Raw genomic sequence first — 25,935 nt, 5'->3', positions numbered from 1 at the left:
ATATAGATCTGCCAGCCTAGTTATTTTGTTAATTAACGTTGAGTTTGGAGGAAAAATTAAAACATAATTTGAGTATTAAATTTCACATTTAACTGTTTAAATTTTAAGTTGCTAGTGCATTCTTTGTAAAAATGGTTAATTGTGATTCATCTTGCTCTTGTAGGCGAGGTAGCCCCTTATTGATTGGTGTGCGGAGTGAACACAAGCTTTCTACTGATCACATTCCAATACTCTATAGGACAGGTAAACCGCTCTTATCTCATGCTTGTGGGAAATGTAGAAATTGAATGTTGTAGCTGTAAGAATTACCTTCCTTAAGTGAGAACAAATACTTTTTGGTTGTATACATGTATATGTATATAGCACATACACAAACACACATATAAACATGAAAAAGGTTTGTTTTGTGAGTTCTCTGACAAGTAGTTTTTTTTTTTTTTCTGTTGTATATCCTTAGCTAGGACTCAGATTGGATCAAAATTCACACGGTGGGGATCACAGGGAGAAAGAGGTGGGAATTGCATGGATGGAGAGGAATCTTACCCTCTTTTGTTCATTCTTTACTAATTCTTTGTTTTTGGAGTGAATGAATGTGCCGAGCCTCTAAAACTGCTTATTTTATGGGAAAATATATTTTGACAATTTATTTTTCTAATTTGCAGTATTATATTTTGTCTGTTTGCTTTCCCCATTTAGAAAACTGCTTTTTGTAATTCATTTTATTAAAATCTAATATTTGAGGAAATAGTTGAAATTGTACATTTTTTTTTCAGTTTCAAAAATAGTCATGCAGGTTACATGCTTAGAATAAGGGAAGAGTATTGTTCACTCAGTTCACTGTTAGTTACTTGAATAACTTAGCCGAGCTTTTAATTGAAATGCACTTACATGGTCATTATGCATGATATTTTACTTTTACACTTACATTTGATATTTTGATTGGCATTATTTGGAGTTCTTTTTTACTGTTCATGTTTGAAGTTAGTTTATTTCTATATTTACTCGTGTAACTGGGAATTAAACCCAGAGCCTTACACATGCGAGGTAAATGCTCTATCTCTGACCTGTATCCCTAGACATGTTAGTTTTTAAAATAAGTCTTTTAGCTATACAAACTCTGAGCCATTTTATTAACATAATTACACAGGAAAGTAAAACAGCTTGAACCATATGGAAGAAAGACAAGTGAAAAGCCCTGAGTTCAAGCTCTGGTAACAGCATACACATTTTATTTTCCACTGCACAGTTGTAATTTTAATATTTTTAATGTAATTCCTGTGATAAGTATAGGCATATTAACTTATATGTATTAAGTTCAGAAAGCTTGATGTAACATTCCATTAAAATTAGTATATACTTTCCAGTTTTAAAAGTTAATGATAAAGAATAAAACTTTTACATGGCTGAGAATATTACAGTGAAATGTTTATAATGTAGCACTGTTATATGCACTATGTGTATTTTTTCTTCTTGTGCTGGTACTGGGGCTTGAACTCAGGATAGTTGGGGTGCTGTCCCTTAGCTTTTTTGGCTCAAGACATGCTTTACCACTTGAGCCACCCTTCCACTTGTGGCTTTTTTTGTGGTTATTTGGAGATAAGAATTTCCTGGACTTTCCTGCCCAAGCTGGCTTCAAATTGTGATTGTCATATTTCAGCCTCCGAGAGTAGCTAGGATTACAGGTATGAGGCACCAACACCCAGCTTTGCTCTGCATTTTTAATAGTTGCTATTTCACCCTATACTTTTTGTTTTTCACTGTTGTTTTGCATGGAAAGAAAGATGATCTACCTAGCACTTAAAATTCTTTTGTGTTGCTATGGGTTTTAAAAATTACTTTAGTTGATTTATATATATTTTCTATATTGGCCATCATTTTTACATGTTTTTTGACTCAAGTTAATTTTATGCTCTAGGCAAAGACAAGAAAGGAAGTTGCAATCTGCCTCGTGTGGACAGTACAACTTGTCTTTTCCCTGTTGAAGAAAAAGCAGTAGAATATTATTTTGCTTCTGATGCAAGGTTAGCTTCTGTAATTGATTTAAAGAGAATTTTTAGTAAAACTTCTCATGCTGCAAGAAATTGAGAAGTCATTTTGTATAAATCTAGTCATACTGTATAAGAGAATTCTTTCAATCCTTCCCCCGGCCCCCCGTTCTCTCTCACTTGCTCTTTCTCGCTCTCTCTCACTCTCTCTTGCTCTCTTTCTCTCTCTTGTTCTCTCTCTTTCTCTCTCTCTCTCTCTCTCTCTTTCTCTTTCTCTCTCTGTGCTGAGGATATACTCTCTATGTTAGAAGTACTCTGCTACTCGGCCATACATCAACCCTGAGTATCTTCTTCTTTTTATTGTGCTGGTTGTAGGGCTTGATCTCAGGCCCTGGGCACTATCCCTGAGCCCTTTTGCTCAATGCTAATTAATGCTCTACCATTTGAGCTGTACCTCTATTTTTGGGTTTGAGTGGTTATTTTGAGACAAGAGTCTCATGGAATCTTCTGCCTGGGCTGGCTCTAACTGTAATCTTCAGATTTCAGCCTCCGGAATAACCAGGATTATAGGTGTGTCACTAGTGCTCAGTTAGAATTTTCTTAAGAGTAGAGGTAGTCAAGTATAGTGGCCTGTGATCTTGTATTTATGGGAGGTGGAGAAGGGAGGATTGTAGCTCAAGGCTGGTTTGGCAAAAGTCATTAAGAGTCAATCTTAAAGAACAATCTGAGTGAAGTGGTACTTGTCTGTAATCCCAACTATGTGAGAAAGAGGTAGGAGACTTGTTCCAACACATTTGCTTCAGGGTGTTGTTTCTTCAGGAAGATTATCCAGGTTTTGTAGGGAGGAGGATTGGAGAATACCTTAATTGGTATCTCATCAATTCCATTACAGTTGTTGAACCACTGTAGTTTTAGTGTAATATGGATTCTTGTCTTTTACATTTAGAATGAACTTATAGCATAAGTCTTTAAAGAAACAGTACTAGACTAAGACATTTTGAAAGAAAATAAGGTAGAATGTTTAGGTGCACTTATAGATGAAATACTATAGAAATGAAGATAAATTGGGATTGCTTGAATTACCAATAGGTATTGTTTCATTTACTGTACCTGAAAATAAGAGGAAGTAATAAAAAAATGATCAAAAGATACCATTTCAGACAAGAAAGGAATGTATTCTCTCAGAGGGAAAATGAGCTTTGCTGGTTTCCAAGTGTTGCAGATATGTAAGATGTGTAATCAGCATTAATATGTGTCACTGCTGTCATTAACTAAGTTTATAGTTATAGCTTAAATAACTGGAAATTGCTGAAGCTTATCAGCCTTTTTTCATTCATTCTTACATTCATAGTGAATACTCTGAGCAAAGCCATATGCTAGCCTCAGGCATAACTGTAAGAAATAAAAATACCTTTGACTTTATGGAGTTCTTCCACAATAGAGAAGACAGATTTTAAACACTTACATAATTATAGAATTCTCACTATGACAAGAGCTACAAAATGCTTATTAGAGGTTTATTTATCCCCGGTACATAGGTTTTTTTTTTTAAAAGGACTGAAGCTTGAACTGAGAGTTAGAGGAGATTAAGAAGTAATTAGATTAAGCAGTAGACAGAACATTCTCAGAACATGATTTGTCCTGTTACAGTTAAGGAGAGAGATAAGTGGCTAGAACTCACAGGGAGATGATATTTGGTGGGGCATGGATGTTTTCCTCAGAGCCAAAGAGGTACCAAGTAGTTTGTTGGTTTAGAGAAACATCTTGCTTAGTATGCCTTTTGGTAGGGATTTTGGCAGACAATAAGAAGGGGTGGAGGGAAATAAGGGAGAACATGAGTAGTTAGGAGGATGCTGAGTTAATCAGCCACAGAGTTGATAAAAGCAGCTTGTATCGGTATGTGTCAGTGGACAAAGAAGAAAGCTTTAAGATATATTTCAGGATTAAAATTACAGCATTTGTTGATAAGTAGAATGAGACAGAAATGGCCATGTCTCCTGACCTAATCTAATTTTGTTAGATTTTTTGCACAGAGATCCTTTTATTTTTTTGTTCTCAGGGACCACCTCCCCATCAGTGTTCCATATGTGATGACATTTTGGTAACCAGAAAGTTTAGTAGAGGTATTGCAGATGATAGTATGTATTTTTATTTGATCCTCTTGTCCTAATGACAGATCCACTTGTGATAACAATCTTGGTTATTGATTGTAATCTCTTGTTGAATATTATAGTGCTGTCATAGAACACACCAACCGTGTCATCTTTCTAGAAGATGATGATGTCGCAGCAGTGGTAGATGGCCGTCTTTCTATCCATCGAATTAAACGAACTGCAGGAGATCACCCTGGACGAGCTGTGCAGACCCTCCAGATGGAACTCCAGCAGATCATGAAGGGTGATAGTTCTTGTTATGTCCTAGCTTGGTGTCCTTAGAGGCAGGAGACATTCTATTTCCTGTCCTGCCATTGAACCTAATAATGCTAGGTGGAATCTCTTGAACTGATGAAGGGGTAGCCCCAGAAAAAGGGATGGTTCTTTGGAGAACATACCTCTTGGTCTTAGAGTAATTCTTTATTCTAATGCCTGATCTGTTGTTTTTGACGTAAAAAAGGAGATTATCTTAATAGAATCTGATGTTTTATAGATAACTTGTAAGTTTCATATTATGTTGCTTTTTCTTCTATTTTTCTTCTATTCCCTATTCTATTTGTCATATATACTGTGGGGATACTAAAATCAATCATTAAGAATGTTTTAAGTGTGTTTTAAGCATTAAGATAACTGTTGAGTACTGTGCCCTTAGCATAGTACCTTGCAAACTTCATGCCCCCTTTCATAATGTTGGCTGTTATTAACTGATGTGATTACTATAATTTTTTTTCTACTTTCTGACTCGGTTGTGGTAGGAATAACATTCTTGTAAAACTACCACATGTGAAGTTTTTTCTATATTAATCCGTACTACAGCCCACACTGTGAAGTAATTAATTGCTTGTTTTTGCAGAGAAAGGAATTTCCCCAGTTGGGATAGTGAAGGATAATACCATGATTTTTAACCTAGACCTGACTCAAAAACTCTTGACTTATTCCTGTTTTGCTCTAACTGTATTATGTTTTAGTTAGCTATGAATTTATTTAGTGGCTCTGCCCCAGTTGCTGTTTTCTCACAAGAGTGAGGCATATCCATCCAGTCCTGTAGATACTCAAACAGGAATATTGTTTTCTATCATATGATATTTTGCCTTATTCAGTTTATCAAGATTATGTTAAAGGAGCTAGTGTGTAATTTTTTATCCTTTAATATATTACTTTTAATTTTAATGATTTTTTCATTGTAGGAAATTTTAGTTCATTTATGCAGAAGGAAATATTTGAACAACCAGAATCTGTTGTGAACACAATGAGAGGAAGAGTTAACTTTGATGACTACACAGGTAATAACATACGATTTATTTTTATTTCAGGATCTCTTATGGCGACTTAGCCATTAGTAGAGCCTACTATATATATAGTATATAATTCTACTTTCAGAAAGTATCTAGGAAACTCAGATTCTAGTTAGATAGTAAATAGCCTAATGGTTACTAGGTGCTTAAGTGAAGTGAGATGAAATGTTAGCATTTAATGAGTACAGTTTCAACTTGGGATGATGAAAAAGTTGTGGAGATAGGTAGTGGTGATAGATGCCCAACAATCTGAATGTACCTAATGCCACTGGATTGTGTGCTTAAAATAGTTAAAATGGTAAATTCTATGTTTATGCACCTACTGTTTCTGTCAGAGGCAGTTTTTGACTCTTTCCTAGACATGGTAAATTCTAGGAGAACTGAGAGGCTTGGGGGGGGGTGTCTTTCTAGTCTAGCTTGTTCTTCATAAATAAGCAAAGGTGTAAACTTTACCAGAGATTTTTCATGTGCTTCTGACACCATGTGAAGTAACCTATACCCTCCTCCATGTTTAAGGTGCAACTCTAGTCTTGTTTATCAAAATTCTGTCTAGACCATGTGTCAAAGGAGATTAAAGAACTCATAGAAGTGAACCATAGCAAAGTAATGTCTGATATAGTTTTTCCCTTGAGGTTTTAATAATCTAAAAGGACAGTTAGCTATATAAAAAAGGTAAAGTATAGCATATGGCACACATTTTGATGTTGAAAGTTTAGTGCTGAATTAAGGAAAAGTGAAGAATGAGTCTGGAGGGGGTTTGAAGTGAATGGAGGACTCATAAATAAGAAAGTGTGAGTTCTGAAGGATTGGGAAGGCTTAAGCAGGTGAAGAACAGATGGGAACATCCATCTCACTAAAAGAGGATTAGCTAAAGGGAAATAATAAACTATTAGATAGCTGTTTATGGGTTTCTTTTCTTTTTTTTTTTTTTGGGTCCAGTCATGGGGCCTGAACTCTGGGCTTGGGTGCTGTCCCTCAGCTCTTCAGCTCAAGGCTAGCGCTCTACCACTTGAGCCATAGCACCACTTCCGGCTTTTTTCTTTTTGCTTATGTGGTGCTGAAGAATCGAACCCAGGGCCTCGAGCATGCAAGGCAAGCGCTCTACCACTGAGCCACCTTCCCAGCCCGGGTTTATTTTCTTATTTGTTTATTTTTATGCTAATATTGGGACTTGAACTCAGATATCTATGCTCTTGTTGCTCACATCTTGCTTTCTCCACTTGAGCTACACTCCCCTTCTAGCTGTTTGCTAATTAATTGGAGATGAGAGTCTCTCAGATTTATCTGCACAGGCTGGCCTCTGAACTGTGATTCTTAGATCTCATCCTTATGCCATTCCTTCATTTTTTTTTTTGGTCGGTTGTGGGGCTTGAACTCTGGGCCTGGGCGCTGTCCCTCAGCTCTTCAGCTCAAGGTGAGCGCTCTACCACTTGAGCTACAGCGCCACTTCCGTCTTAGATCTCATCCTTTGGATCAGCTAGGATTACAGGCATGAGTCATAGGTATCCTGCAGGAATAATTTATAATCAACTTTGTCTGCCACATAGATCTTTTACTTGAAGAAGAATGAAAATAAATTAAGTCTAGGAAAGAAGGTGAGAGAAACTGCGGTGGAGGCCTTGAATCTATCCTTAGTTAGGGATTAGATGAGGATATTTCCTTTTACAGAAACTGAAAAGCTTTCAATGGCATAGGAGTCAGGTCTGACCCTAACTGTACTTAAGTGAGCTGTATACTAGTCAGCAGTGAGTGGTCAAGTTACAGTTTTCAGTTGGGAAGTTGTTCTGTCTGGGGTACAGTGAAATGAGAAGGAGGTAGTGACCAGGAGAGAAACAGGAGCAGTATAAGCCAGGACTCTCCCAGTATTGGGGAGGGGTTGGTGAAAATGGTTAAGGGAAGCAACAGTGGGAAATAGTGGTAAAGATCACTTACAGTATTTGTGAAATTAAGGTCAGAGAAATAGATGTTAGGAAAAAGAAACAAACTTTGGGGTGTGCTAGTACCTACCTGAAATCCCAGCACTTGGAAGGCAGGGAGGATGATGAGTTGAAGGCCCACTTGAGCTAAGTAAGACCCTATTTTAGACCTTGTAGAATTATCCCAACCCTCATCATCCACTTTGAGAAATAGGTGGCCACTTAATCGCAGTGACTTACCCTCTCTGTGTTTCTTGGTTACCTCTTCAATGCCATTTCCTCTAATAATGGCATTTCCTCTAGTCTTTTATTCTGAGTCACCTTGAGAAGTGAGGATAATAAATGTAATGAAGATAATCTTTTTTTTTCAGATGAGTTTGCTGAAATGTAACTAGAAATACTATTACATTCTTATTGTAAAATTCTGTTTTACTTTTTTTTTGTTTTGAAGTGGAATCTTGCTATGTTGGTCAGGTTTTAAATGGTTTCCCTTGCCACAACCTCTTGATAAAATTGTGAGTTTTGACAAGCCTCTGAAACATAGTCATTTTCTTCACCTCAACTAAGTTCAAGATACAGAATAGTTCCATTTCATTAGAATTTCCTGTACCCATTCTACAACTACAGCCTTCAACATCTACTGATTTGTGTTTCTAGAATTTGGTTTTTAAGATAACTTAATGTAAAGAGAGGAATGTAAAAATGGCTAAAAAAGAATTAAAAAGGGCCAGACTTTAGTGGTTCATGCCTGTAATCCTAGCTACTAAGGAGGCTGAGATCTGAGGCTCCAGGTTCAAACTCATCACGGGCAGCAAAATCTATGAGACTACCTCCATAGTGGAAGTGGAGCAGCGGCTCAAGAGTGTTAGCCTTGAGCAAAGGATCTTCAGGGACTGTGCCCAGGCCCTGAGTTCAAGCCCCAGGATGGGCACCAAAAACAAAACAAAACAAAAACCCAAATAAATTCAGAATTTGAATAAGATGAGTATAAGTTTTGTAGGTGCTAATTAAGTTTTAAGTTGTGATCTATAAATTTACCCTACTTTTCATATCTGTGAAGCACCATGCTTCCTAAAAGGACTATGAATTGTTTAAAGCAGTAGAGTTATTTCTCATATTGACAATGGACACTCAAAATCAGTGAGTGCTTGTTTTACATGGTTCTTTTCTAAATAATGATGTACACAAACTTTTATTTCAGTGAATTTGGGTGGTTTAAAGGATCACATTAAGGAGATCCAGAGGTGTCGGCGTTTGATTCTTATTGCTTGTGGAACAAGTTACCATGCTGGTGTAGCAGTAAGTGACCTTTTAATATTTACATTATGTTATGTCAGGTATCAGAGTATACCTATATTTTTATTTTTCCATGGCAGACACCATATAGATAGAGGGGCTTTTCATAGCTGCTTGGATTATTTATCAAATTAGAAGGTCTTTACACTCACAGATAAATTGTGCACCTGATTTCATGAAAAGACTGAGAGGGAAGTCTTCTGTCTAGAATAATAGCCTAGGGAGCATACCTACTTTTATTAGAGTAGTCACTGGGTCTTTTGTGTTGCTTTGATTCTTTTTGTGCCAGTATTGGGGCTTGAATTCAGGGCTTGGGTACTGTCACTTAGCACAAGCCTGGCACTTTACCTCTTGAGCCTCATTTCAACTTCTGGTATTTTTGCTCTAATTGGAGATAAGAATGTTACGGACTTTCCTGTCTTTGTGACTTTGCACCATAATCCTCAGATCTCAATTTTCTAGTTGACATTGTAGAAATTATAGAGCTGAACGTCCTTTTAGACAAGCAAACCAGCTCCACATGTAGTTTCTTTATAAACAAACATATTACGTGTTGCTGATATACAAATGACCCTTTCAGTTTCTGCCTTTAGAATTGATTTCCAAAGTTTATGACAATAATTTTTTTTTTTGGTCAGTAGTGGGACTTGAACTCTGGGCTGGGGTGCTGTCCCTGAGCTCTTCAGCTCAAAGCAAGTGCTCTACCACTTGAGTCACAGTGCCACCACTTTAGGTTTTTTTTTTTGAGTCCGGTCATGGGGCCTGAACTCTGGGCCTGGGTGCTGTCCCTCAGCTCTTCAGCTCAAGAGCGCTAGCCACTTCCGGCTTTTTTCTTTTTGCTTATGTGGTGCTGAGGAATTGAACCCAGGGCCTCATGCATGGAAGGCAAGCGCTCTACCACTGAGCCACCTTCCCAACCCCACTTTAGGTTTTCTTAATTGGAGATAAGAGTTTCATGGACTTTCCTTGCCCAGGCTGGCTTTGAACCATGATCCTCAAATCTCAGCCTTCTGAGTAGCTAGGATTATAGGCATAAGCCACTGGCACCTAGCAATAATTTTATTTGATGAAATATACATACTTGTATCTTACACTATGGGAACCAATCATTTAATGAGTATATGAAGGTGTCTGATCACTAGCCATTGCAAAGCAAGCTTTTTTTTTTTTTTTTTTAAATCTCTAAAGCCTCTTCCTCCAAATATTACATGGTCCTAAAAGGAAAGACTATGCAATGTTGAAAGGAAGAGGTCTAAGAAGATGAAGGAGAGTAAGCTAAAGACACTAGTGAAAATTAAAGAAGACCTGAACTAATTCACTGGTGCATTGTCTCATATACATATATGTGTGTGTGTAATATATATATATGATATATTTATATATATCATATATATATTAATAATATATATTATATATATATATTACACACACATATATGTATATTTCCCCTTTTCCCCCTCCCCCACCCAGTACTGGGGTTCGAACTCAGAGCCACATGCTTCTCAGCTTTTTCACTCATGGCTGGTGCTCTCCCACATGAGCCACATTCCACATTCCACTTCTTCTGTCTTTTTGCTGGTTAGTTGGAGGTTAAGAGTCTTCCAGACTTTGTGCTGGCTTTGAATAATCCTCAGATTTCTGCCTTCTGAATAGCTAGGATTATAGGTGTGAGGCATTAGTGCCAAGCTAGAAATAAAAAAAAAAAATTGATTAAATGCTTCATTTAACGATAAGCCTTAATTTTGGGGTCTAAATTATATGTTGTGTTAGAATTTGCCATTTCAGGGGCTGGGGAGGTGGCTCAGTGGTAGAGCGCTTGCCTTGCATGCATGAGGCCCTGGGTTCGATTCCCCAGCACCACATAAGCAAAAAGAAAAAAGCCGGAAGTGGCGCTGTGGCTCAAGTGGTAGAGCGCTAGCCTTGAGCTAAAAGAGCTGAGGGACATCACCCAGGCCCAGAGTTCAGGCCCCACGACCGGACCCCAAAAAAAAAAAAAAAATTGGCCATTTTGTCCATTGTCTTTAAATGTGACATGATACAGTTTTTGTTTTGTTTTGTGGGTGCCAAAATTATTATAATGGACAAGGATTAGAAATTCTTTTAGTCATTTTATCATACAAAGTAGTGCTATTACTCCAGTTCTGTTTAATTGGTGTTTTTTGGTATGTGTTTAACTGCGAATGAATGTGTTTATATGTGAATGACATGTAGTATAACTTCTTTTCACATACTCTGTGTATACTAAAAAATAAAAACTGACTACAGTCAAAGCATTTGGATTATAGCATGCTTCTCAAGATTTTAATAATCTCTTAGTTTAACAGTTGCATAGTACATTTGTAACATTGTTATTCTCTTATGGTAAGAATACATCATTCTGTTTATAAAGAATTGCTTCCTCCCACAACAAACTCTTTAGTGTAGACTAGCTGGAGAGTGTAGACTAGCTGGGTTTTTTTTGTTGTTATTGGTCATGGGGCTTGAACTCTGGGCCTGGGTGCTGTCCCTCAGCTCTTCAGCTTAAGGCTAGCACTCTACCACTTGAGCCACAGCACCACTTCCGGCTTTTTCTGCTTATATGGTGCTGAGGAATTGAACCCAGGACCTCATGCATACAAGGCAAGCACTCTACCACTGAGCCACCTTCCCAGCCCAGATTAGCTGTTTTTGTTTTTTTTTTTTGGGGTCAGGTCGTGGGGCCTGAACTCTGGGCCTGGGCGCTGTCCCTCAGCTCTTCAGCTTAAGGCTAGCACTCTACCACTTGAGCCCCAGCGCCACTTCCGGCTTTTTTCTTTTTGCTTATGTGGTGCTGAGGAATCGAACTCAGGGCCTCATGCATACAAGGCAAGCGCTCTAACTTTCTTAAAAGCTTTACTTGGTTATACAGGGGGGCTCATTGTTTTGACATGCCTATTCATACATCTTGATCATTTACCCCTTCCTTTATTGTTGCCTACCTCCCCCTTTTGTTGGGGTATGTTATTTTAAAATACAAAAGGATCTGGTAGGTTGTCAGAGTTGTGTCTTTTTTTTTTTAAGGAATGTAATTTTAATGTAATTGGTTACAAAGTTTGTAATAGATTGCATTTATTTGAGGGAAATCCTTAGCATTTCATTGTCAGTGACTTCTTTATGTACAGTTATTAAGTAAATATGGAAAGGGGTAAATAAAAGTAGAAACATTTCATTTTATAAGACTTTCTGTCCATGCTGTTAGAATATTGCTAACAAGTGCCCAATCATAGCTGTTGGAGAATCAAACACAAACTTTTTTTTAGCTTGTGGGCAAGCAAAAGTTCATGGGCTATGAAGTACGGACACTTTTACAATTTTCATTGAAGTGTGAGGCAAGAGAGGTGACATGGCTGGTTCAAAGAGGCTGGTATTGGGATTGGGATCTCTAGCATTAGTGTTAAAGCAACACTATACATCTGTAGGACTTAAAGGTTTTGGTGCCTGGAAGCTTATTTTTTGTTTGTAATTTTCTGATGTTTAGGGTAGGAGAAATTTAATTAGAACTAAAACTTAGTAAAAGGAATGTTAAGGTGCCCTCTAAGCAGAAGCATACTTCTCCTCTGTCTCATTCCACATGCTACTTCATTACCCCAAAGTTTGCAAATAGCCACTTAAAGCAGGTTTTCTAAAATATATTGATTTTTTTTGATAGTATTTACAGATACATCATGCTTTCAAGGTGTTTAATTAATTTTTTATGCTACCAGAGATTGAATGCAGGGCCTCTCAGGGCCTTGCACTTGACATATTTGCTTGCTTGGCTGGTGTACTACCACTTGAGCCATACTTCTAGCCCAGAGGTTTTTTTGTGGGGGAAGGAGTTGGTATTGGGGCTTGAACTCAAGGCTTTATGCTTTTGCTTGGCTTTTCTCTCATGGTTAGTGGCTTTATCACTTGATCCATGCCTCTAGTTCCTTGCTTTTTGCTGGTTAATTGGAGCTTAGAGTCTTGATTTGTTTGCCCAGGCTGGCTTCAACTAATATTGTCAGATTACACCTCCTGGGTAGCTAGGATTATAGGCATGATCCACCAGTGCCTGACTTTATAGTCTAAATTTTTGCTGACTACTTTGGGAATATAAACTTTTTTGACTGGGATTGCTTCAAATCTTGGTCCTCTGGATCTGTGTCTTGTATAGCTAGAATTATAGGTGTGAGCTACTGACATACCTGATCAAAATGTTTAATTTTATATTTGTGCAGTCTATTTCCTCATTTGAAATTCTTTAGGGAGTTGGGTGTTACATAGTTTTCACTTTAAAGATAAAAAACTATGAAATTAGAGGTAAATCACAACCTGACTCGGAACAATGCTTTTTCTACGTCTCGCAATATTTTTGGCTGTTGTGGGGCTTGACCTCAATGCCTGGGCACTGTCGCTGCGCTCTTTTTTACTCAAGGCTAGTACCCTGCCACTTTTAGCCACAGCTCCATTTAGGGTTTTCTGGTGGTTAATTGGAGATAAAGTCTCATGGACTTTCCTGCCGGGGCTGGCTTTGAACCACGATCCTCAGATCTCAGCCTGTTGAGTAGCTAGGATTCTAAGCATGAGCCACAGCACCTGGCTCACAATATTATGTATCATATTAGATGTGTGAGTTTATTTGCTTATATAATGATAATTGTTGTAGGAGTCTTATACTACAATGTTAACAGCATTTATTTCTTCTTTAACCTAGATTGTTTGTATTTTCTAAATTTATTTGTGTTATACTTGTTTTCCCCCAGGCCTGGGGTTGAAACTTGCGTGTGCTCAGCTACTCAGCTACATCTGAGCCCATGTGTCCTTTTTATAATCAGAAAACATGAAAACTGTACATTTGAATCCAATGAAGTCCAGTTAGAAAGTATATGAGGGCAAATTGTATAACCTTGTCACTTCTTCTGTACAGACACGTCAGGTTCTTGAGGAGCTGACTGAATTGCCAGTGATGGTGGAACTAGCCAGTGATTTCTTGGATAGAAACACGCCAGTCTTTCGAGATGATGTTTGCTTTTTCATTAGCCAGTCAGGTATGTTTCTTTTAAAGACTTGGAAGGAAGGAAAGTATTTTTTCACTTTTCCTTTTTATTTTTGTTGGTTGGGTTTTTTAGTTTTTTTACATTTTATTAGCATATATTACTTGTGCGGGGGGTGAGGGGGAGTTGTTGTGATATTTCCATTCATGCATACAAATTCAAATTAACCTCCTATCTCATTCTCTCATTTCTGCTCCCCCCTTTTTAAAACAATTGTCCATTTTCATAGATGTACATAAAGTTTTTTGATTTTTTTTTTGGGGGGGTCCGGTCGTGGGGCCTGAACTCTGGGCCTGGGCACTGTCCCTCAGCTCTTCAGCTCAAGGCTAACGCTCTACCACTTGAGCCACAGCGCCACTTCCAGCTTTTTTCTTTTTGCTTATGTGGTGCTAAGGAATGGAACCTAGGGCCTCATGCATGCAAGGCAAGCGCTCTACCGCTGAGCCACCTTCCCAGACGTACATAAAGTTTTTGACTGTATCAAACCTTCTTCACTCTCTCTTATTTGCCCTCCCAAACCCCTACTGGGGTTTGAATCAGTGTCTCATGTTTGCTTGGCTTTCTTGTTTATAGCTGTTGGTTCATCACTTAAACTATGCCTGCAGTCTAGCTTTTTGCTGATTAATTGGAGATGGGGTCTTGCAGGCTTTTTTTTGCCCGAACTGACTTTTTGAACCGTGTTTCTCTGGATCTGAACTATTTGAGTAGCTAGGATTACAAGCATGAGCTACTGGTACCTGGCTTTAAAGTAGTTGGGTTTTTGTTTTTTTTTAATTTAGCATATCTTGTCAGGAACTGGTATTTAAAGATACATTGGTATTGCTGATCCATTGTCAAAAACAAATTTACTTTAATATATTCTTTACGAATTAGTGAAAATGAATACCTTTTATGCTGGAATAGCTGAATTTTCAGATAGGGAAGGAAAAGAGATCCTATAAATTTATTTGGTACATATTTTATTTTTTATTTAAGCAAGCAGTCTGATAATTTTTGTATCTAAGAACCATCAGATGCTGAAACTATTCCATCTGTTACTTTTGTCCTACTTTTTACACAGGTGAGACAGCAGATACCCTAATGGGACTTCGTTACTGTAAGGAGAGAGGAGCTTTAACTGTGGGGATCACGAATACAGTGGGCAGCTCAATATCACGGGAGACAGATTGTGGAGTTCACATTAATGCTGGTCCTGAGGTTGGTGTGGCCAGTACAAAGGTAAATTCTTACCTTCTTTATCTGATGATGACTTAATTATAATATGGTAAAACTGACTAGTATATAGATCAGTCTGTCTTTTTGTAATTGCTAAAAGAAATAAGTCTTAGGAAATGACTTCTTATCCCCACTTAACAGTTCTATCTGGGTCAGTGAGACACATGGTACAAAAACATACTTTTCTTTTGTTATGAGTATTTGGGAAATAAAAAAGTAATAAATTAAAAACTTAGTTTAAATATTTTTAACATACTTTTATTTACATATTCCTGGTTTCTTATAACTATACTGTTTTTGAAGGCTTGTAAAGAATACACCTTAGTTATAAAAATTGTCATTTAGAAAAGACTTTAAGAACAGTTAAGAAAATGAGCATTAGACGACAATATCTGTTTCTTTTTACTATTATATCTATGGAGGCTTAAAGTGCTTTGATTTTTTTTTTTTTTAAGGCTCACTAAGACACTACCTTGGTCTTTGACCTTGTTCAGATGTAGTAATTGTAAAAAAGTTTTATAATGACAGAAGATTTATCTCAGTACAAATGTTTTGCTTCTAGTGATTTCAGATTTTCAGTTTCTCATGTGTTTTTCTGCGTACACCTAATTTTTTAAAATTTTTGAATGATATTCTTGGGTTTGAATTTAACAGTTTGTGAAAATGCTGTTAACATTTGTCTAAGCATATTTGAATAGTTTTTTTCCTTGTCAAGATTCTAATAAGAATTTTGTGGTAAATTTCTGATCCTTATGTAAAAACACTGAATAAAGCCTTTATTTTGGGGAATCTTGATATTACGCTATCCTTTACATGGCAGTTGCACTCTTAAGGATCTGTGCTTGGATTTTCATCTTCTGGCTGCTTTTGGCAGCATCTGACTGGGTTTCAGCGCTATGTCCACACAAATGAGTCCAGCTTTGAACAAAAGACTTAAACGTGGCATATGTGGGATATAAGATAACTCTGTTTTTATAAAATTTTTTGAACTCATCTGCTAAGGGAACTGTTTGATTACATACTTTTAATTCTTTAATTTTCCTTGTTATTTTATTATAATTTTTATGTGAACAGCAGAATTAAATTCACAAGCTGGGTGCTGGTGGCTCACGCCTGTAATCCTAGCTACTCAGGAGGCTGAGATCTGAGGATCATGGTTCAGAGTCAGTGTGAGCAGGAAAATCCATTAGACTGTTATCTCCAGTTAACCAGCAGAAAACCAGAAGTGGCACTGTGGCCCAAGTGGTAGAGTGTTCACCTTGAGCTGAAGAGCTCAGGGATAGTGCCCAGGCCCAGAGTTCAAGCCCAACAACTGACAAAAAAAAAAAAATTAAATAAATAAAAATAAAAAATACATTCACATTAATACTTAAATACCCATTACCTAGATTCTACCACTGACCTTTTTCACATTTTATAGAGAAATTAGTTTCAAATCATAACATTCACTGATACATTCACTGATTTTAAATGTACAGCTGTAGTAAATTTGACTGTGTAGCTGTTGCCACAACCTAGTTATAATAGAAGACTTGAGTCATATGACAAAGTTCTTTGTTCTTCTTAATAGTAATTCTGACCCTGTCCACTAGCGCTCATGTTCAGTAAATACTGCTTTCTTTTACTATGTATTATTTTCTAGAATTAAAAAAAATTTTTTTGGTGCCAGTACTGGGACAACTCAAGGGCCACAGTGCTGTTTGAACTTTTTCACTCAATACTAATATTCTACCACTTGAGCAACAGCTCTACTTCAGCCTTTTTTGGTGGTTAGTTAGTGATAAGAATCTCATAGACTTTCCTGGGATTGGCTTCAAACTGTGACCCTCAGATTTCAACCTTCTGAATACCTAGGAGCCACCAGGTGCCAGCAGATGACTGGGTTGTATAATACATATCTTTTGAATCTGGCTTCCTTCTTTTAGCATGAAGTCTCTAAGGTTCATTTATCTTGTTAGTATCAATAATACTTCTTTTGTAAGTTCTTTAAAATTTTTTTAAAAATATGGACTTACAGGAAATTAGTAAGTTGTGTTACTCAGCTGCACATTATTATAACAAAATACCAAATGCACTTAGGATGGGAAATTGTTTATTTTGGGTTATCGTTCTGGAAGGTCCAAAATTAGGCAGTTCGCATGGCAGTGAGATTCTGTGGAGAAACAAACTGTTTACATTATGAGTTGTGAAACACTAACAATCTGAGAGCCGGGGGGGGGGGGGGGGTGCAAGCTCCTTCAAGTGCATTCTCCCCCCTTCTCCACCTCCCCCCCCCCCCACCCCCACCATGCAGTGACTAAAGGACCTCATTCTGGGCCTTAGTAACGGTTCCTCATCTGCTAGTGCCACCTTGGGGACCAAGCCTTTCATGCAGAACTTTGGGGAAAAATTAATCTGTTCTATAACAGAGAAATCCCTTATGTTGTTCTCCAATTTATGTCTGCTTATATCACATATAAGGAAATGTATATCTTTTTGTACATTTTGATTTCTTTCAAAAATGACTGTCTTAAAAATTTTAGTAAGTTTGGCAATTTAGTACTGCTTCCTTCCATTTGTCTTGAATTCTACAGCAAAATAAACAAAAAAAAACCCTTAGCTTTCTTCACTTTTTGCTTTCTTAGATAATCCACATTGGAATTAGTTAACATGAGTTTGGAGATATTTAGTCATAGATACTTATAAATGGCAAATTTAAGTTATATGTCAATGGGTGATCTGTGAAGTTGATCGTTGGACTGAAACTTAATTGTAATCCTGTTAGGAATTTCCAGCTTTGTCTTAAAAACACTTTTGGATTAGAGGAATATTGCTGACTTTTTTATAATATCAGACCATGAAGGGCTGGGAAGGTGGCTCAGTGGTAGAGCACTTGCCTTGCATGCTTGAGGCCCTGGGTTCGATTCCTCAGCACCACATAAGAAAAAAGCCGGAAGTGGTGCTGGGTGGCTCAAGTGGTAGAGCGCTAGCCTTGAGCTAAAGAGCTGAGGGACAGCGCCCAGGCCCAGAGTTCAGGCCCCACGACCGGACCCAAAAAAAAAAAAAAAATATCAGACCATAAATAAGTTGATAATTGATGGGTACAAATGTGCAGGCTCAAGAGTTTTTTATGTTATTGCAGGTGCTTAAAATTTTACCACCGATGTAAGTTGATTTAAAAAAATAAACTCATCTAACTTTGTTTTTGGCTGGATCAAAAGAAAACTGAGTTTAAAAGTTCAGTTAACATTTTCCTGGTTAAATGGTTTCCGACCTCAGAATATTCTAAATGGTTTATAGCTTCTCTGCTTCTCCTGCTTTTCCTGTTCCTCCTGTGGAGATACTGGGGCTTGACCCCTGGTCTAATGTTTGTTAGGCTATTGCTCTATCATTGAACCATGCACTTAGCTCTCTTCTTACTAGTTTTTTTGGAGTTGTAATATCTAACAAATATGCCCCAGCCAGTTACAAAATTGGATCCTCTAGAGCTTACTCTCCTGAGTAGCTAAGATTGTAGGCACAAGCCATTAGTGCTTAGCTGATGTAAGTTTCTTTAAGTGAATTTCTGTCTATGTTATCAGTTATTAGGGTTCTTCTATCTCTTGGTTTTCTTGGTTATTAGAAGAAGTTCCTGATTAACTGTAAAAACACAAAAATGTGTACATCAATAAGCACATTAGTAGAAAGATATGATACAGTCCAAAGTAGAAAAGAGAACACCAGTCAACCAGTGTTCAGAAAGCTCCCTAACAGCAGAGCTGCAGGCTTCCCAATTGCAGACCTAAAGGACAGTCTGTCTACTTATAGTCCCTTGAGTGAAGAGAGCAGCTTATGTCATTGCTCTTGAACCTCATCATCCCTGGAAACTTTCAATACTTGGATGGTAGAGGTCAGAAGACTGAGAGTTTGAGGCAGCCTGGATTATACAGTGAGAACCTGTCTCAGAATAAAACAAAAATACAAACAAAACCTAAATTGAAAAGTAGGTAAAGAACAACAAAATTAATTCTCAAAAGAAAAAACATAAGTGACTAAACCACACAAAATCTTAATATTTTGGATTTGAGCTTTGCATAGTGTAGTTGGACATGGGAGTTCACACCTGTAGTCTCAACTATTTGGTAGACTGAAGTGGGAAGAACATTTGTGTTTGAGACTCCTTGAAGTAACATAGGGAATTCCTGTCTACTTCTATTGTCCAGCAGTCAAAATGGTATACATTTATTTAAAAACAAAATTCTGAGTTAATTGCAGCATGTGGCAAAACAGGTACAGGTACATCTCACATTTGCATACAGCTAATAAGAATGAAAGTGGTCTAGGCATTATGACTACACCTTTTAAAATAGTCACAATACTTTGCATAGGAAAGAAAATGACTTTTAGTTTAAGCTTCTGCCAATAAAATATAGTTTCAGTCTGTAAGTATGGGGCAAAGGACTTATATGTGTCTTGATTACTTTTTTTGGGGGGTCAGTCATGGGCTTGAACTCTGGGCCTGGGCGTTGTCCCTCAGCTCTTCAGCTCAAGGCGAGCACTCTACCACTTGAGCCATAGAGCTACTTCTGGTTCTCTGGTGGTTTATTGGAGATAATAGTCTCATGGACTTTCCTGCTTGGGCTGGCTTTGAACCGCAGTCCTCAGATCTCAGCCTCCGGAGTATCAGCTAGGATTACAGGAGTGAGCACGCAGTAATCTTGATTACTTCTAATGACAGTCTCGTTGCTTGTGCTCTTAACTGGAGGGCACACATGCCATTCATAATATGCTGTTAATGTAATTATTCCTATTAATAGGGTTAGAGGTTATTTTCATTTCTTGTTACTTTCCTACAGTTAAACTTTCTGATTTTATTGTTAGCTAAACTTTTTGTTGTAAAAAATGTGAATGAGGAACAGGCATAGGTAAAAGTAAAAAAAACTGAACAATGGAAAGGAATTCAACAGTACCAGTGCCAGGTACCCCTGGCATAGTCTCTGAAGCCTTAGTCTTCCACCTGCTGGAAAGTCTTCATCTCCTCAAGCATTTGCAGATTCCTTGGCTTCTCTCCTTCCTTTGCATGTTTCTTTTCTGTCCTGCGTTAGCAGTGTTAGGGATCTCACAAGCATCCAGTGCATTAAAAGGGGTTTTGCTTTTGTATCAGAAATAAATGCTAAGTCATTTGCTCATGATTAAGAAAAGGAGAACGGTGGTAGTTTTCCAAATACTGGGTCATTTAGCAGTTTCTAGTGTTGCTTTGAAAGACAGTGTAAAGTGTCAAAGTAGTGGGATTATATTTTCTTTTTTTAAAGATTAAAGTTTCCAAGTTATTTTTCTGCTTTTGCTTGTTTGTTTGTGTGTGTATTTTTGTGTGTTTGTATATGTGTGATGTCTCAGGCGTACACCAGCCAGTTTGTTGCCCTTGTGATGTTTGCCCTTATGATGTGCGATGACAGGATCTCCATGCAAGAGAGACGCAAAGAAATCATGCTTGGATTGAAACAGCTGCCAGGTAGGAAGATACTCATACATACTTTTGTTTTCTGAAGGAGTGAATGGTGAATGAGATTCTCTTCTTCTTAAAGATGTGCGTTGTAGCTACTTAGTACGTTTTTTGCTTCTGTTTCCATGTGCTAAAAAATTCCTATACTGATACCATGTAAGGATAGAAATACTGATCTTTTGTTGGTTGCTGCTGTATGTTACTGCTGTTCAGTTTGTGGTCCATTTTTTATACATTTTGTTAATATTTATTTTCTTTTAAAATAATCTTTAGTTGTACAAATGGTTTCAATTCTACATGTCAGTTTATGAGTACAATTCAGCTCTAATATTCACTTCTTAACAGATTTGATTAAGGAAGTGCTGAGCATGGATGATGAAATTCAGAAACTGGCTACAGAACTATATCATCAGAAGTCAGTCCTGATAATGGGACGAGGATATCATTATGCTACTTGTCTTGAAGGGGCCCTGGTATGTTTGCTCACTTACAATTGTTTCAATGTGATAATTACAGATGTGGCACAGTCATACTATTATTTATTTTGCATTTCAGGGATCTAACCAAGAGCCTTGCACATGGTAGGCAATCACTAACACTGAGCCATACCCCGGCACCAACTGAACTCTTAGAATAAATGAATGAAATAGGTGGAACTTTTTAAATTACCACTGTATTAATTCCTTATGCTTTGTTTACTTTGGGGAGTGCTGTAGAACTTAATTCAAAAGTGAAAACCAAGAAGATGTTTTAGTATGATTACTTGAGTTTAGCAAATGATTTGAGTTTATGTGTTGTCCAAATATGAATAAAAGATTAAGGTTCTCTAGATAAGGAATGAACTTGAAATTCAATGTAATGCTGGTAGGAGAACAGTTAGGAATGTGCATATAGTCTTGATAGTCTGGGGGGTGAAGGCATGGTTCAGGTGGTAGAGCACCAGCTAATGAGCAAAAGCGACAGATACTGAGTTCAAGTCTCAGTCTTGGACAGAAAAAAAAAAAAAAGAAATATTCCTGATATATCCTCTGAAACCTTGAGGAAGTTTTGTGGAACTTTAAAACTTCCAAATACTTGTTTGGTTTTATAGAAAGAATGATCACTTATTAGGTACATTTACAGATCACTAGTCCTTTAATATTTCTGAATTGACAATGACTTTCCTTATCCATGTTTGTATAATGTTTACTTTAAGATAAATTTTGAAAAATGGACTGAAGGACTTACCCTGGTTCTTTCTTACTAGAAAATCAAAGAAATTACTTATATGCACTCTGAGGGCATCCTTGCTGGTGAATTGAAACATGGCCCTCTAGCTTTGGTGGATAAGTTAATGCCTGTCATCATGATCATCATGAGAGATCACACTTATGCCAAGTGTCAGAATGCTTTTCAGCAAGTAATTGCTCGGCAGGTAAGTTAGGTGACTGTGAGGACATCTCAGGGATCTAGAAGTTAGGTTATAAAAGCTTATTTGGGTATTACATTTAAAGTGAGAGAAAAGTACTAGTTGACTTAAAAACATGTTTACTTGCTAACTTTTTTGCTTTTGGAATATGGCTTTTGAGGTTTAATGCAAGGAATGTGCTGTTTGGTTTTTCTATCTTGACCTCTCTTCTCCTTTCCTCTCTCCTCCCATCCTCTTTTTTATTAGACTTGGAATCTTCTAGTTATGTGAATTTTTAAAATTTATTTAATCCCATAAACTTCTGTTTCTGTCACTATGTGATATCAACCAGACTTACTGCATAAAACTCTGGATTTTACAAAGATCTATGAGCAGTCAGGCTTTGGTGGGTCACACCATAATCTAAACTACTTGAGGGATTGGAAGCATCATGGTTCAAAGCCAATCTGCGTAAAAGAAAAGAAAGAAATGTTAGTAAGACCCCCAACTCAGCCAATAGCTGGGTATAGGGGCATGTGCCTGTCATCTTAGCAGCGTGAACAGGAGAATACTGGTCAGCTTGTTATGGTGGGGGTAAGGGTGGTGAGGAGGTGGGGAGGAGGGGTGGAAGACGGGATAGAGGAAAAACCAAAAGCAACAAAAATGTGAAACCCTATTAAAAAGTAACTAAAGCAGCCTGGGTGGTGGCTCACACCTGTAATCCTAGCTACTATCCAGGAGGCTGATAATAAGAATTGAGGTTCAAAGCCAGCCCAGCCAGGAAAGTTTCTGAGACTCCAAGTTAGCCACCAAAACCCCCCCCAAAAACAAACAAACAACCCCCTCCCCCTCCAACCAACAAAACCATAAGTGGAGCTGTGGCACAAATAGTAGAGCTCTAGACTTCAAAAAAGCTCACGGACAGTGCCCAGGCCCTGAGTTCAAGCCCTAGGGCAGCCACAAAAACCAAACAACAACAACAACAAAACCATACAACAACAACAAAAACTAAAGTAAAAACGTCTGGGAAACAGCTCAAATTATCTAGAGTTGTCAGCCAAGGAAGCTATGACATCCTGAGATCAAATCCTAGTACTATCAAAAAAGAAATCTACCAGTGAGACTGAATGTGGATTATGTAGTATAAAACTTGTACATTCATGTGTTAGAGCCCCGTATTTGCTTTCTAGTGACTGTGTCTGTGTGGGCAATTGTCTTTCCCAGGGGCGTCCTGTAGTGATCTGTGATAAGGAGGATACAGAGACCATCAAGAACACAAAGAGAACCATCAAGGTTCCCCACTCGGTGGACTGCTTGCAGGGTATTCTCAGTGTGATCCCTTTACAGTTGCTGGCTTTCCATCTTGCTGTGCTCAGAGGCTATGATGTAAGTGATCCACCAATGGCAGACATTTAGGACTTTTTAAATTTAGATTCAATTTTATTATTGTTAAGGTGTTGTACAGAGATTGCCATTTCATAAGTCAGGTAATGGGTACTTTGCTTTTTTGGACAACGTCACCCCTTCCCATAGTTCCCCCTCCCATCTGTGCTTACAAGTTACATAGGTCATTTTCCACATAGTGTATACTGAATAATGTGAGTGCATTTGTTCACCCTTCCTCCCTTTCTGCCCCTCCCCTCTACACCCCCTTAAAAAAAAACCCAAAAAAACAAACACCACCATCACCACAAACAGTAATAAGAACAACACAAGTATAGTTCCATTTCCTGGACTTCATTTCAACAAATAGTATTTCAAATGTTCAGAGAACCTTTGGGTTCCTCTCCTAAGTCTGTGGTTGGTTTTTCCCTGGATTCATCCTGGTATTTTCTTCTAAACTTTTAACAATAATAGCATTTGAGAAATCCACCTAATATGTCTGTCATAAATTATCTTTTCAGGGTCCAATTTTTAGGTTACATCACCATATCTTGTTTTTTAAAAAATTTTTAGCCAGGTGCCGGTGGCTCACGCCTGTAATCCTAGCTACTCAGGAAGCTGAGATCTGAGGATCTCCGTTCAAAGCCAAAGCCAGTCCCGGCAGGAAACTCTGTGAGACTCTTTATCTCCAATAAACCACTAGAAAGCCTGAAGTGGCGCTGTGTCTCAAACGGTAGAGCACTTGCCTTGAGCTGAAGAGCTGAGGGACAGTGTCCAAGCCCAGAGTTCAAGCCCCACAACCGACCAAAAAAAAATTTATTTTGCCAGTCCTGGGGCTTGAACTTGGGGCCTGGGCACTGCCCTGGAGCTTCTTTTGCTCAAGGCTAGTGCTCTGTCACTTGAGCCATAGTGCCACTGGCTTTTTCTGTTTATGTGGTACAAAGGAATCGAACCCAGGGCTTCATGCATGTTAAGTAAGCGCTCTGTCACTAAGCCACATTCCAAGGCCCATCACCATATTTTCTTATAGAACTTGAAGGAATCTTAGAGATTTCTTCCAAGACTAGGATTCTCCTTGGGGAATTTTCTGTTTTCTTAGTATGTGTTTTTTAACGGAGTAGCCATTGATATTTTGGATAAGGCAATCCTTTGTTTTTTAAAACTCCACTACAATGGATGTTACAGGCATTTAGTGTTCCTGTCTCCCAGTTATTGTAGCAATAACTTATCATTTTCTTTTTTTTTTTTTTGAAGTTAATTGATATTTGAGTTTATTATAGTTTTTTATTTATTTATTTTGGGTCCAGTCATGGGGCCTGAACTCAGGGCTTGGGCGCTGTCCCTCAGCTCTTCAGCTCAAGGCTAGCGCTCTACCACTTGAGCCACACAGCACCACTTCCCGCTTTTTTTCTTCTGCTTATGTGGTGCTGAGGAATAGAACCCCAGGGCCTCATGCATGCAAGTCAAGCGCTCTACCACTGAGCCACCTTCTCAGCCCCTATTTATTTATTTTTATTGTGAAAATATCGTACAGAGGGGTTACAATTACATGGATAAGGTAATGAGTTTGTTTCTTATCAAGCACTCATCATTTTCTTACATTTACCATTCCCCCTGTGAGGACTGCCAACTGTATAGAAGTACAGGTCCTGGCTCCTTTACAATTTAGAATTCCTTTTCCTCACTTCAGTTTAATTTCAAGATAACGTGATATTCTTTTCCCTTTTTCTTTGAGCCACGTTTGCTATGTTTCCCAGGCTGTTCATGAACTCCTAGGCTCAAACTATTTTCCCATCTCATCTCATCCTCCTGCATAGCTGTGACTGTAGAAACACAACATGAAGCCAAACTCCAAACAAAAGTAATTTCCATATAGCAAATGCTTTTTCTCCAGTGTGTGTGATTTCAACTCTTGCTCTTTTTTTTTTCTTTAGGTTGACTTTCCACGGAATCTTGCCAAATCTGTAACTGTAGAGTGAAGAACATTTGAAACATGGAAAAATTCAGCAACATAAAACACCTTTCATATTTAAAACTTTGATTTAAAATATCACCTTTGGAAGACTTTTTTTTTTTGTTTTTAGTAAATCCTTATTTATGTATCACTCAATTTGTGATTTTGTGAAATTGACTCAAATTTTCCAGTACTATAATGAATGAGTTTGATGAGTGGAATCTGTATTGGAATCTATCTCCAAAAGATTTTAGCAATCATTTTCTTTCAAGAACTAGGTACTAGGTTTCTGAGCCCTCCACTTCAGTCTGAGGGAATTCTTTTGTTTTTTAAAATTATTACCATTTGCTTTTATTCATTTAGACTAGTGAAAGAGCAGTGTGTTTAAATTTGATTTTTAAAGCCAGTGGCAATATAGGCTAATTCTTGGACATCTACTGAAGATTTGCTGAAGATATATAATAGATACTGTGATTTATTTTGAAACTTGCTTCTGTTTCATTTTAAATCAATCTGTACAACACATAGACTAAACACTTTCCTTGGGATTTGTATCTAAGTTCATTTAACCTTAGTTCTTGTCTATTATATGTAGCTGGAGCTAATTTAGGAAGCAAAATATAACATTGCAACAATGTCCTCCAACCCTAACTAGAACACATGCACAATTTTATAGAATAAACGTTAACTTTGAACTATATAGGACAACTGACAATATGATTTTAAATTTGAGGATGGAACATTGGGTGTTCCTAAAAGTAGAAATTACAAGTTATTTACTTCTTTAATACCTGGTAAATGACCCTTTTATCTCATTATCTGAAATCACAACCTACAGCTGCTATTTAATGTCTTAA

The 25,935-nt window shown here is 37.7% G+C and overlaps 1 protein-coding gene and 1 non-coding gene across 2 annotated transcripts in view; both read left to right on the top strand.

Moving 5' to 3' along the window:
- Gfpt1 (glutamine--fructose-6-phosphate transaminase 1) overlaps positions 1-25,177 on the top strand; it is a 50,708-nt gene extending 25,531 nt beyond the window's left edge. The window contains exons 8-19 of the mRNA XM_042683096.1: positions 164-243; positions 1,916-2,021; positions 4,219-4,382; positions 5,326-5,421; positions 8,551-8,648; positions 13,552-13,672; positions 14,739-14,896; positions 20,249-20,363; positions 20,700-20,827; positions 21,601-21,768; positions 22,966-23,127; positions 25,059-25,177. Coding sequence (XP_042539030.1) covers positions 164-243; positions 1,916-2,021; positions 4,219-4,382; positions 5,326-5,421; positions 8,551-8,648; positions 13,552-13,672; positions 14,739-14,896; positions 20,249-20,363; positions 20,700-20,827; positions 21,601-21,768; positions 22,966-23,127; positions 25,059-25,103 — 1,441 coding nt within the window. The 3' untranslated portion in view covers positions 25,104-25,177. The remainder of the gene's footprint in view (positions 1-163; positions 244-1,915; positions 2,022-4,218; positions 4,383-5,325; positions 5,422-8,550; positions 8,649-13,551; positions 13,673-14,738; positions 14,897-20,248; positions 20,364-20,699; positions 20,828-21,600; positions 21,769-22,965; positions 23,128-25,058) is intronic.
- Trnaa-ugc lies at positions 10,437-10,505 on the top strand. The gene has a single exon. It is a non-coding gene; the product is annotated as a tRNA-Ala (tRNA).
- Positions 25,178-25,935: the final 758 nt, after the last annotated feature.

The sequence above is a fragment of the Dipodomys spectabilis genome, unplaced genomic scaffold (assembly GCF_019054845.1).
Source record: "Dipodomys spectabilis isolate Male_0828 unplaced genomic scaffold, ASM1905484v1 ptg000079l, whole genome shotgun sequence".
In the NCBI taxonomy this organism is placed as follows: Eukaryota; Metazoa; Chordata; class Mammalia; order Rodentia; family Heteromyidae; genus Dipodomys; species Dipodomys spectabilis.
Note: the sequence above shows the minus strand (reverse complement) of the source record. Positions and strands in the feature narration are given on the sequence as shown.